A 14,132-nucleotide genomic window follows, 5' to 3' on the forward strand; every position below is an offset into this window, starting at 1 on the left:
GGCTCACAGTCACACTGGTGCCGGTTATTGCCCTAGCTTTCTGGTTTTTCTTGCTGTTATATTACTTGTACTCTAATCCTTGACCTCTGGCTTTCCTACTGACTATTCTCTTGACTCCGATTTGGCACTGCATCGCTCTCTTGTTACCGAACCCTGGCTATCTGACCTCCCTTTGTTGTTGTACGTCTTGTCTGCGTTTTGTGTTTCACGTATTCAGGGAGGGATTGTCATCGTGGTTGTCGCCTATTACTTAGGATAGGGTCTGGCAATAGGAAGGGCAAGCAGGGGGCTTTAGTTTAGGGCTCACTGTCCCTTGTGCTCCTCCCTCCAGGGTTCACCAGCAGCTCCTGGGGAATTATCATCTGGCTATTCCCTAACAGTGCAGCATCGGATTCTTATGCAAGGCTGAAGTTGAGGAGAAGATGCAGGGGAGAGTGAACATGAGACATTAAGGGGTGGTGAGCAATTGATGACGCAGGTGTGCTTGGAGCACAGGGGAAATGCCTGAGCATAATTTGCATATCAGAAGATACGCTTTTTTACAGAAACCGCAGGGAGCAGAAGAAAATGAGAAGTAGGAGTACAATAACCTTTTTAAAGGCTATTCCAACATGCCAATACTTCTAAACTTAATTTTCCAATGATAGACTCCCTTTAAACATTTTATAGCTTGCTTGATAACAAATCCACCTTGCACAGCTTCCTTATGCAGATAAAGGAAATCCTTATGTGGGGTCACTGTCACTCACCTTTTATGTGTAACAGCTTCTAATTCAAATATATTAAAGTCCCAGGAATCCTCATTGTCCAGTAACTGGGCGATTCGAGGAGGAACGTCATTAATAGTCATTGGCACAGAAAGGTGACTATGGCTGTGGTGTATATCTAGAAGAATAAAGAGAAGAAGTATTTATTAATATTATTTATTATGCTTACTTATATAGCGCCATCATACTACTATGATAGTTTACAAGGTCTACTACATAAGACCTTGTAAACTATTGCATAAGTAGGACACATATAATAAATAATATAATATTATATAAATAACATATTGTACTGTATAACATTTTTTTTTTTTAATGTAGATTGTAAGCCCCATATATGGATCACAATGTACTTTTTTTTCCCTATTAGTATGTCTTCGCAGAATGGGAGGAAGTCCACGCAATCATGGGGAGAACATACAAACTCCTTGCAGATGTTGTTCCTGGCAGTAATTGAGCCCAGGACTCCAGTGCTGCAAGACTGCAGTGCTAACCACTGAACCACCATGCTGCTCCTATACTGAATAACAAATTGTATTTTACATTTGATACAATAAATATAGCAACATTCTATGCTGAACCATTTCTAATAATCTATACTTCTATGCTGAGTAATAGAAAGAATTTTGGAGCAGATTCTACTCCACTTTCTGTGCACTGTCTATGGCAGACATTATAGCAAACAGGCTCCACCCACCACCCGTTCATGTCCAGGGGACAGTAGTCACGATGTAGTGACGTCACTTACATCATGCCTGTTGCTCCCTGAAGCCTTTCCAGAACAGATATTGAAGAAGCCAGCAGGTAAACAAGGAGAGCTGAGTATAAGTTTTTTTTTTAATGTTTGATAAATTTTACTTTGGACATCTGGAGGGGACTATATATACTATTGGGGGCTGTATACTGGATGGGAACTTTATACTATGAAAGCAACTGAAGGGGGAAATTATAATTTAGGGGCATACTATATCAGGACTACTATATAGGCATTATATGGTGAGGGGGGAAAAAAAGAGTTATTGATGGGAATGAGCAGAAAGTGAATGGAGTGGGGGTAAGTCTTACTATACATAAATCACCAAGGTGTGCCTAGCACGCCACACAATCTATCCCTTTTTCAGTCCTTTGAAAGTTGGGATTAAAGTTGTGAAAGTGCTGCTTAAGGCTAAAGTTCCACATTGCAGAAACGCAGCTTTTTTTTTTTTTTTTTCCATTTTTTTCAGCCAAAGTTAGGAGTGGATTGAGCAGAAGGTAGAAGTATAAGAATTCCTATGTATTTCCCATTCCTTTTGTAGCCACTCCTAGGTTTGGCTCAAAAAAATTCAACAGAATTTGTAACAAAAGAAGCTGCATTTCCGCAACATGGGGTCTCAGCCTGAGATGGTCTTGGTAGAGCTTGAAAATCCTTTTTATCAGCACAAAATGGTGGGCCTACTTAGATAAATAATCAAAATTGTGTCCAAGGGCTGACAGTCACTTTATATTATACCAACCTTAGCTACATGTTGAATATGTTGAAATGTTCTGCAGAGCTCCACGATTCTGTGTATTATACAATACACTGCACCTTAGTTTTATATAAAATTCTCCACTGAACTCCTTGTGAATTAATATTCTTCTACTTTACAGAGCGGATTACATACTGCATGTAATCCCCCGATATAAATTCTTGCTTAGCTGGTTATACTATAACTGGCCACTAGGAGCAATTGCCGTTTGCCATTGTATGACCATGTTCTGGCTCCGTGCCTGGCTCCATTCAGTAAGCCATTGTCTAAAGGACAGCACAATGTAATACTTACTTTTTGAGAAAACATATTCATTTCCTGAAAGTCTTCGCAAGCCATCCTGAAATAATAATACATTGTATTTCAGTGGTGATACATATGTAATAAACTCTTCAGTCATTTATTGTAAGCTGATAGTACAATAGCCTGGACATATAGGAAGGCTATATAAGAGGGACTGAGATAGAACAATCATCTTCAAGGTAATAAACTGTACATACAGACATCAGACCTCCTACAAGGTCACTGGTGTGCGGATCCTCGTCTTTGGTTGTTCCCAGCTGTGGAGAATAGAGCTCTGTTGTCCTCAGGATTTCTAAAACTCTGTCCAAGGCCTCTGCCACAGTCACAGGACTGTTCTCCTGAGCTGCATTTATTATATTAATGACCTGGAAAGCAATGCACATAGGGACATGTTATATTCTCTTACAGATACATTCCTTAGACACATCCATTGTCATGATATTGTAATGTCCATGTGTCATGGTCTCAGATCCCTCTCCACCGCGTCTAGATAATGGACCTCTCCTTCCCCCAATGCTTTATAGCTAACTGCTCTATGTCAGCACCTTCATGCCAAACCTGAGCAAAAAAAGGTCATTCATTTTATATTGAAAAGATATTCAATTTTCCTATATTCTTTCTGTATCAATTGTATCAATTGCAGCCGCAAAATTACGGGCGCAAAATAATGCAGCGTATACGCTCGTAACTCCCATTGAAATCTATGGGATCTTTTTGAGCGCTCAAACTCTGACACGCCGTATACGTGCCAGATCACGCTACACGTTACAGCGTGTGAACGCACCCTTAGGCTGAGTTCATACAGGGTTTTTTGGTCAGGATTTTGAAGCGGAATCCACCTCCAAAAACCACCTCGCAATAGAGTCCTATGTAATCCGCCATGATTTTTTTTTCCGCTAGTGGCAAAAAGAAGTGACATGACATGAATGGGTGGTGGAAAAACCGCTAGCGGTTTTTGATGCAATTTTTTTCAAGGTCCATACACTGTGCTGGAGGAAAAAAAAAAAAAAACTAAAAATGCCTCAAAAAACGCTATAAAAATGCTACAATGCTTACACCTATGTAAAAAAAAAGCTGCTTCAAAAAACCATTTCCTAATTCCTGCAGCGGATTTTTTCCTCTCCAAAATCCTCGCTAAAAAACGCACTGTATCTGGATGCAGCTATGTTTTAGGTCACTGGAAATTTTACTTCAATGTAAAACTGTGTTTACATGAGTATTTTGCACAAAAATGCCTACGTATTCTGTATACAGAATAATGTCCCATATGGCCCTTGTATACGGTATGATGACCAATAGTGGTCGCTGCACACGTCATTATGTCCCTAGTGCCCCCTGCTCACGGTATTTTGTCCCACAGCAACCCCTACACACGGTATTATGTCCCATTGTGGCTCCTGCACACAGAATTATGTCCTATAATGGCCCCTGCACACAGTATTATGTCCCATAGTGGCCCCTGCACATGGTATTATGTCCCATAACGGCCCCTACACATGGTATTATGCCCATTGCGGCCTCTGCACATTGAATTATGTCCCATAGTGACCCCTGTACACGATATTATGTCCCATAGTAGTCTCTGCACACGGTATTATGCTCCATAGTAGCCCCTGTACATGATATTATGTGACATAGTGGTCCCACCACACAGTATAATATCCTAACTTTACACACGTGGACAAAATTGTTGGTACCCCTCGTTTAATGAAAGAAAAACCCACAATGGTTACAGAAATAACTTGAATCTGACAAAAGTAATAACCAAACTACATGTTGACAAAGCTTCTTGGGGAAAGTCCTATTGACAAATGAGACAAAAATCAAACTTTTTAGCAAGGCACATCAGCTCTATGTTCACAGAGGAAAAAAATTAAGCATATCTTGAAAAGATCACTGTCCCTACTGTGAAACATGGAGGAGGCTCTGTTATGTTCTGGGGCTGCTTTGCTGCATCTGGCACAGGGTGACTTGAATCTGTTCAGGGTACAATGAAATCTCAAGACTATCAAGGAATTCTACACAGTGTCGGAAAGCTAGGTCTCATTTGCAGGTCATGGGGCTTGCAACAGGATAATGACCCAAAACACACAGCTAAAAACACCCAAGAATGGCTAAGAGGAAAACATTGGACTATTCTGATGTGGCCTTCTATGAGTCCTGACCTAAATCCTATTGAGCATCTATGAAAGAAGCTGAAACTTGCCATCTGGAAAAGGCCCCCTTCAAACCCGAGACAACTGGAACAGTTTGCTCATGAGGAGTAGCCAAAATCCTTGTAGAGAGGTGCAGAAGTCTCATTGACAGGAATTGTTGGATTGCAGCGATTGCCTCAAAAGATTGTGCAACAAAATATTAAGTTACGGGAACCATCATTTCTGTCCAGGCCTGTGTCATGAGTTGCATTTTTTTTTAATTCTATTGAAGCGAAAAGCAATGTCTGACTTTCATTAATTCAATAAATGAATGAAATTACCTTTGTTATTGGGGCCTCTATGGTCATGGTATGAATCCGTGCCATTGAGGAGTATCTGTGATTCTGTAAACTTGCTGCTGTACAATGTAAAATGTAAGGGTTATTATACAGTATGTGACAGAGCTTTCTATGTAATTCTCTCCTACGCCATCAAGTATTAGACACTTACTGTCTACTATTATAGATACATGAATGACTGGGGAGATATAGGCAAAACTCCGTTATGTAAAGGGTTATTCCCATCTCTGCTAATAATGGCTGAGATAGAAATAGCCTCAAGTCATGACCACTAGGGTAGAACCTATGGAGACAGGTGACTGTCACTGCTCTATGCTGTTTCCATAAATCCTATAGAGATGAATAAGAGTTACAGGCACTGCATAGCCGGTCTACGCTGTTTCCATGGCTGCACAGTACAGGGTAGCTAAATGTGATCTGCTGTTTTTTACTTTTCCTTCTAATGGAGTTACAGTAACAGTGTATAGTGTAGAGCAGTGGTCTGGTGCTCGGGACTTGTGGCCAGCTACTCCTGTATCATCTGTCCCTGGCCAAGATGTGAATAACCTTGTAAGAATCAAATGTTCTAAACCAGAGGACACATGCGATGGCCACACAGCTAAGTTTCTATCAGAAAAATTCTACAGCATGTTTCCCTGAAAGCCACCGTGGCAAATGGCTGAACCCAGCAACTATTCCTCCTGACTTCCCATACACATGAACACTTGGCTTGGCTGACCATGGATATGTTCCCATTAGGCAGAGGGGAAGATGCCGCTTCCAGACTCCACTTGCAGCTGAATCTCCCCTGAAAACAAAAGGATTTGGCACAATAAAATCCAACTGCCCAATCCTTTTTTCCCTAAAACATCTGGCAGTAGGGGAGAGTTGGCACAACTATATATGTATCAGATGAAAAACAGGATGCACTGAAAACTGTAGGGTCAATCGACATCAATTTAATAAGTATTGATATCTTTGCCTTGGAAGATCAAACATAACTTGAGTGCTCCTAGAAAAGCGTGACATTTTATCTTCCTTACCATCACTGCTTCGGGACGTGATCGACCTTACATCTATTGACTCTTTCCTCCGATTCTTGTGCCTGAAGGAATGAGAATGGGTCTCTGCATGGAAACATTAAGATCATGTTAATAGAAATCTCTCTATATTTGTCTCTCAATAGACAACAAATCATGATATTCAGCATAATAGTAGGTGCCAGGGTAGGCTCCCAATCTGGATCAACAAAATATGCCTGGCCCTCTCCAAATGGAATTCAGATCCACCGATCCATAGATGCAAAGAACACCGGAGCACAAGGATTTCTTTCTGGCCTTTGTCTGTACCAATATAGGGAACTGTTTTGCTTCAGAGCACTGGCAGCCCTACAATGTTTTCAGATGGATTCCTACAAGGACAACTCAATGGTCTAAAAAGTTCAAATTTGCAAAAAAATTACTATTTTCCAAATCTTGGTGTATTGAAGTGTTCTTTGTATCTATGAATAAATAGACTTAAATTACACTTCTCCTACTTAATCTGTATCTTATAGACTACAAGTAAGGAGGAGAAGATCCTCTAGAGTTCGTATCACAGATATGATAAGAATGATTGTTGGGTAGATAACCTGTAAGTGCGTTGTCTCCTGAAAATTTTTCGTCTCGATTTATCTTGTGAATCTGAAAACGCAACATAAAGTGGTATCAGTATAAAGTAAGGTTTTAGAAAATACTTTTATAGTTGTGGATATTGATGCAAAATGTAAATTGCATCTACACAGGGTCTACATGGTAGCAATGAATGTGCACAAAGAATATAAAGAGGAAGAAGGGGAACAAGGAAACGTCAGTGTTGTTGCATTCCTTATTGCCATAATATGTGCCGAAGTTATCGGTATCGGCAGACTTGTTTATCTGCCACAAGCACGCCAGCAACAAATGCACTGTACACTGTAGTGAATGGAAAATGGTAAGGTGCCCTACAGTATGTAACCATAGTGTGTCCCAAAAAAACCTATTTATCCTGTTCCAAAGGAACACAGATAAGAAGCCCCAGTTAAAAAGTAAGTCATAGAAGTAGGGAGTATTATATACCGTTAAAAAGCTAACACTGTGCTGAATTCAGCATACTGTCATCTTTGTCAGTATGTGCCCCAGTTGCAGATATATCGGTACGTCAGAGAGGCTAGCTCACAGCTCAGTGTGTGGGGTGTGTGGAACCCCCCCCCCCACCCCCACATTACACCTTTATAGGCTTACACTATGAAATAATGAAGTACATGGTATATACCTGTTTATTGTTGTCAGAAGAACTGCACAGCTTCTTGATAGACACAAAATGTCTAATTTTCCTAGTAACAAAAATATACAATAATTAGTGAACAACATCAATTACTTATTAAAAACACTAAATGTGCAGTTTATAACAAAGTTACTCTTACTAGAAATTCCGCCACTCCTGTTCATATGATAAGCAGCTCTGGGAGTGTTTTCGGGAGCGTTGCTTGTTTAAGAGCAATTGACAGGACTTTTGTCACAATGCCCCTCCCGTGTATAACAGAAAGGAGCCAGCCCCCGAGGTATCACCACTTATTAGCATAGCCCTTTCTGGTCAACTCCTAGATGCTTTTGTATAAAGTGTCCTTGTTTCAGAGGTGCCTTGGGGGGTGTTCACATGTATGAATTTCACACAGAATCTGCCTGAATTTGGCCCTGCCCAATAACAGCAAAATACTGTGGCACTTTTCTCCAAACTCAGCATCAAAATCAGCTTAAAATTCAGCATCAAAATCCTTGTCTGTTTTTGACAAATAGAAAAAATCTTTCACACGGTCATGTGATATACAGTCCATGGTCATGTGATATACAGCCTATTGTCATGTGATATACAGTCCATGGTCATGTGATGTACACACAGGTGCACAGCTCATTACAGCCACAGCACAGTAATCAGACATCTGGTAATGAGCTGTGCACCTGTGTGTTCATCACATGACCATGGACTGTATATCACATGACAATAGGCTGTATATCACATGATCATGGGCTGTATATCACATGACCATGGACTGTATATCACATGACAATAGGCTGTATATCACATGACCATGGACTGTATATCACATGACAATAGGCTGTATATCACATGACCATGGACCGTATATCACATGACAAGCCATCAACCATTTATGTGCACCAGTGTGTAAAAGTAAGGATTCTTATACTCACCCCCCTTGTCCGATAACTGGAGTGACTTTCACATGTTGCTGGATGGAGTCTCCTGATTTCCGTCTTGCATAATAAATTCCTTGCCATTCCTTTAATAAAGAAAGGAAACTATGTCAACATGGAAAGGATGCAAGCTTGAGTGCCCCATTTTTAAAGAGTGCCCTCCATTACAATAAATCACATTCATAGACAATACTAAGTGTGTATCATCTGTAGTGTAGCACAGTGCGGTGGCTCAGTGGTCAGTACTGTTGCCTTGCAGCGCTGGAGTCCTGGGTTTGAACTCTCCCGAAGACAACATATGCAAGGAGTTTGTATATTCTCCACATGTTTGTGTGGGTTTACTCCCATACTCCAAAGACATACTGATAGGGATTGTGGATTATGAGATAGTGACTGGCAATGTCTTTAAAAGCTCTTTGGAATATGATGGCGCTAAATAAATAATACAGTTACGTAACCTGGTGCCATGAGTCTGCTATGAATGTATTCCATATACTGGTGCTGAATGAGAAGACCTGCGTTGGTAATCCATTCGGAGGAGTCGGCATTGGGACCTCCCCAAACAGACTACCAGATACATTGGCAAGCGGTGTGCAATGAGAGCACACGGACCCCATAGGCTATAATGGGGTCCACCAAGTTTTCTGCCCGATTTCCACTGAAAGCGGAATGGGGAATGGAATTCCAAAGCCAAGATCAGGCGCAGATGTAAAACTAGCCTTAAATAATCATTGTAAAAAGTGGCTTTGCAGCCCTAAAATAATTGAATCAAAGAGACTGAAGTTATATTTAAAGGGATTTACCATTAAAAACCTTTTTATTCTCATTGACACAACTGAATAGCCTTAAGAAAGGCTATTCTTCTCCTACCTTTAGATGTCTTCTCCGCCCCACCATTCGGTTAAAATCTCGTTTTTCGCCAGTATGCAAATGATTTCTCTCACAGCACTGGGGGTGTCCCTAATGCTGCAAGAGAATTCTCCAGCACCGCCTCTATCTTCTTCAGGAATGGGGTCTTTACGCATCTTCTTCCGAGGGTTGGCTTCAAACTTCTAGGCCTCGGGCTTAGGGCAAAGCCGACTGCGCATTCCTGCCGGCCACAAGAAAATGGCCGCTTACAATACTGTGTAAGCGGCCATTTTCTTGTGGCCGGTGGGCATGCACAGTTGGCTTTGCCCTAGGCCCGAGGCCTAGAAGTTTGAAGTCAACCCCCGGAAGAAGACGCGTGAAGACCCCATTCCTGAAGAAAATGGAGGTGGTGCTGGAGAATTCTCTTGCAGCATTAGGGACGCCCCCAGTGCTGTTTGAGCGCGGAGGACTGCCCCCAGTGCTGCGAGAGAACTCATTTGCATACCGGCGAAAAACTGGATTTTAACTGAACGGCGGGGCGGAGAAGACATCTAAAGGTAGGAGAAGAATAGCCTTTCTTAAGGCTATTCCGTCGTGTCAATGAGAAAAAAGAGGTTTTTAATGGTAGAATCCCTTTCATTTAGCCTTTGAGGGACGTGTAGGGATTATAATTTTGTGAACATATACACAAAGTAACCATAATGTTCCGTACCTTTCCCTTTTTGATACAAGTGTTGATGGTATCTAATAGGTCTGCACGGTTTTTGTCACTTTTTGGAAAATCAGTGAGTTCCTTTCCCAGCATTTCTTCCTTGTGATAACCCATCATCCGCTCGAAAGCTGGATTAACATACTGACAAGTTAAAAGTAGTTAGAACTGTGAGGTTATTCAGAGATTACAAGGAATAATACCTAATATATCAAAGACCGAATAAAACTACTGCCCAGTATACGGATATTACCAAAGCTGAAGTCTTTAACGCAGACATTTTTAAGAGTATTGTTAGTAAGATCTAGACTAGCATAAGGCCGGGTTCACACGGAGTATTCTGGCTTGTCATTTGGTACGTAGACGCCGCGGGAGGATTTGCGGGCCGTATACGCTCCCATTGTTTTCAATGGGAGCCGGTACCGTACACGCGGCACTATTTTGCAGCCGTGATTTTGCAAAATAGCGCCGCGTGTACGGTACCGGCTCCCATTGAAAACAATGGGAGCGTATACGGCCCGCAAATCCTCCCGCGGCGTCTACGTACCAAATGACGAGCCAGAATACTCCGTGTGAACCCGACCTTAGGGCTCAGTTGGATAACACTACAACAAGGCGATTCAATTTTTTAATAAAATTTCACACTTTAAATAAATATTCTGCTTCAAGTTTATGTTGCCTTCTCCATTCATATACACCGTTGATTTTAAAGAGGTTGTCCAGGATAAAAAAATTTTAAAAAAATTTAGACTGGGGTGGTGAAAACTCCCCCCCAAAAATACCAGTCCCCAGTGCTCCACTGTCCTCCCAGCACAGTCCAGTCCTTCTGCTCCAATGTCCAGGCTGTGACATCCCAGTTCCCTTTCCTTAGGCCACTGACTGACTTCAGCAGCCTAGGGATAAGACGCGGGGATGTCACATGTCCTGCATCCTTCGCTGAGACTTCCATCAGGAACAAACATCCTCAGCAAGACCGGACCACTCTGGGAGGACACCGGAGTCCTAGGGACAGGGGAGTATGAGTTTTTTCTTTGTGCTTTTTTCTTTAACTCCCCTGGCCTAATTTAAAGAAAAATATAAATTCTTGGACAACCCCTTTAAACCTGATATTTTTGCTTTGTCCAGATATGACTTTATCTCCATGCTACTACCCAACATGTGACCTCATAGCACAGATCTAAGGGGACTCAGGGGTCTTTTTACAATACCGTTATTACAATCTGTGGCTCTCATCTGTCATAGGATTAGAGCAATGGACAGTAACAGTAGTAGAATGATAGACACAGATAGAGCACCTTCTGTCTCCATTCGCTCCAATTGACTATAATGTAAATAACACGATGGACACTTTCTTCTGTCATATTTGTTTGTTTTAGTAACACATGAGAAGACAAAGAAGTAAACACACAGAAGTAAATCACATGATGGAAGAAAGCTTTCATCATGTATTTTACATAGGGGTGAATGCAGATGAACACTAGACGGAGGGGCCCCATCTGTATCTGACATTTACTGTCCATTGCTCTCATCCTGTGTGAAGGCTGTTAAAAAAAAAAAAAAACAGCTGTCACAGTCGACCATCACTGTTGTGTGAAAATGACTTTACATGGATGACTGATCGGGTAATTGAACATTCATCTGACTGACACGTCCTGTTCATTTCCACATGTAAACATACGATGATAACTTGTGTGTCAGGTGATTGAATTGTTTTTGCAAACATGAAAATTTATGTAATTTCACAGCACAACTTCCCATATAAACATGATATATTACTAAGAAATGTAAATTGTATGGGGATGAATGATCATAATATTGATAACTGTCACATTAATGAGTGATGGGTGACATGCTATATTGTATATGAGTGATTGTTCACAGGCAGAAAATCTACCCCAGGAAAAGGACTATAAACCATCATGTTGTTAAAAGGGTTATCCAGATTTTAAAAATATGGGCTAACTAACAGGATGAATCAATTCAAAACACTTCCTAATATATATCCTGTTTAAATTCAGCACCATTTATCTGATTTATTTTTAGGTCACTGACCTCAGCTGTGACGTTTTGTTTGCAAGTCTCTACTCCTCCCTGTTTGCAGTGCTGCCAGCAAACAAAAGATCACAGCAGCAGTAGATTTATCAACTGTGATTTAATTTCAGGGGAGGTAGGATAAAGGAGGAGTACATAGAAAGAGAGAGCAGGCAGATGAATCATGGGGAATGTTGTTTATCCACAGATTCACTGCATTTAAATAACAAGGAGCAGCAAGTAAACTAAAGCCAAACAAAGGCTGCATAAGGGAACAGTGGATATTTAGCAGTGCTGTGGATGTATTTGCAGATAATTTTTGGAAGTTAGATAATCCCTTTAAATAGCAATATAAGATAAGAAAAGCAAATGATTTGCTAAGGGAAATTATTATATTTTACATAAATGTTGGGATATGGTAAAATATTATTCAAAAGCAGAAAAAGGAGCTGATTTGTTTTCTCAAAACCAGACTGTCTTGTCCAGGTATTGCAGCAGTCTCATATTGCATATTTACCGCCATTCATGTAAAAATCTATTTTTTGTTTAGGACAACACAATTATTTATTAGTTTTTTCAAAAACGTATAACTTTTTTGACTTCTGCATTGACGCAGATATTTCAGATTTTTATGTTTTTAGGTGACTGTACATAGAAATATTTGTTAATTATTTTGTTAGCAAATGTAGTATTGTCCACTAATTGAGATCATGTCCATAAAAATGATGGCCCAAATATTTTTCAGGATGGCACTTAAAAACCTGGTCTAGATAAAAGGTGGTTTCACTATAATCTGTATATACTGTATAGATGTGGGGTCAGGGCAGAGATCCAGCCCAATATGGATATTTTAATCGGCTGGACCATAGGTATCCATATTTCATAAGGGTGTTGGATAAGGAACCAGACAAAGGTGCTGATACAGGTATGAAACAGTGAAATGATTTTTGTGTGTTCCTCTACCCTTCATCCACTAAATATCCTTCATTATGAAGGGACACAAGAACGGTTATTGAGCTGCTGAACGTGGCTAATCTTATAGGCTCATCTATACTATGTACAGTGCCTTGTAAGTATTCAGTTGTAGAATACTTTTTCCATTTTTAGATTATGGATTGAACAGCACTCCTTGAGATGCTCAAAGCTTAGGATATGTTTTTATAACCTATCCCATCTTTAAACTTCTCCCCAACTTTATCGATGACCTGTCTAGTGAGTTTCTTGGTCTTCATGATGCTGTTTGTTCACTAGTGTTCTCTAACAAACCACTGAGGTCTTCACAGAATAGATGTATTTATACTGAGACTATAGTACACATAGCTGGACTCCAATAACTCATTGAGTGACTTCTGAAGGCTATTGTGTGCACTGGATCTTACTTAGGGGTATCAGAGTACAGGGGGCTGAAGACTTTTGAAAACCATTTATCATATTTCTTCCACTTCTCAATTATCAGCTACTTTATGTTGGTCTATCACTTAAAATCTCAATAAAATACATTTAAGTTTGTTGTTGTAAGACAGTTAAGTTTGTGTGAAGCAGTTCATAGGGTATGAATACTCTTGCGAGCCACTGTATAAAATAATATCTAGAAATAAATCTGTTATCTGTACCTGTATGACATGTTCTTCACTTGTAATTTCTATGGCTTCCTGACAATGATCCAGCGCAGTAAATATTGAATTACAGGACCTGCAGCACATACACAGTCAATTGTTATATAACCTGAAAATATAGGATGTTGTCAAAATGGATGTAGAAATCTTGATGTGAGGCTCCAGCCAGACAAGCGCACTTAATCACTATTAAGCGGAGATCAATAATACTGCAGCACCATTTTACAAGCAGCGGCCATGGGGACAAGTAATGGGACGCCATCTGAAGCAGTTCATCTTTTCTTCTTATAACCGAGTGATGTATAAAACCATTAGGGCGAAGACACAAGGCACAGCAACTGCTGCATTCACTGCCATGTCCAAAGCCTTGCCCGACAATGGACGCATGATATTGCAAGGAAAGCTTCAGTTTTAACCGCATCATTGCATGGTCATTGGCCACTGTGGGTTGGCAGGGTAAAGCAATTGCCTCAATGGGTAGCTTCACCTTTAGGTCAGCAGAGAATTCAGCAACTCCACTATGTGTTAGCTGTATCTCCAGACCTAAACATGGCCTTGATAGTACCTTGATGGAGATGTAACCTCCAGCTTGCTCACAAATGAACGGTGGCTCAGTGGTTTGCACTGCAGCCTTGCAGTGTTG

At 40.6% G+C, this 14,132-nt stretch overlaps 1 protein-coding gene across 2 annotated transcripts in view; it reads right to left on the reverse strand.

Moving 5' to 3' along the window:
* PDE8B (phosphodiesterase 8B) overlaps positions 1–14,132 on the reverse strand; it is a 121,045-nt gene that overhangs the window by 36,196 nt on the left and 70,717 nt on the right. For both annotated transcript variants that reach the window (XM_075270096.1, XM_075270086.1), the window contains exons 7-16: positions 13,487–13,565; positions 9,846–9,986; positions 8,282–8,370; positions 7,344–7,404; positions 6,682–6,733; positions 6,095–6,178; positions 5,055–5,131; positions 2,776–2,943; positions 2,570–2,615; positions 750–885 (exon numbers count right to left, since the gene is read on the reverse strand). In XM_075270096.1, the coding sequence (XP_075126197.1) occupies positions 750–885; positions 2,570–2,615; positions 2,776–2,943; positions 5,055–5,131; positions 6,095–6,178; positions 6,682–6,733; positions 7,344–7,404; positions 8,282–8,370; positions 9,846–9,986; positions 13,487–13,565 (933 nt within the window). The remainder of the gene's footprint in view (positions 1–749; positions 886–2,569; positions 2,616–2,775; positions 2,944–5,054; positions 5,132–6,094; positions 6,179–6,681; positions 6,734–7,343; positions 7,405–8,281; positions 8,371–9,845; positions 9,987–13,486; positions 13,566–14,132) is intronic.

This window comes from Leptodactylus fuscus, chromosome 1, assembly GCF_031893055.1.
Source record: "Leptodactylus fuscus isolate aLepFus1 chromosome 1, aLepFus1.hap2, whole genome shotgun sequence".
NCBI classification, from domain to species: domain Eukaryota; kingdom Metazoa; phylum Chordata; class Amphibia; order Anura; family Leptodactylidae; genus Leptodactylus; species Leptodactylus fuscus.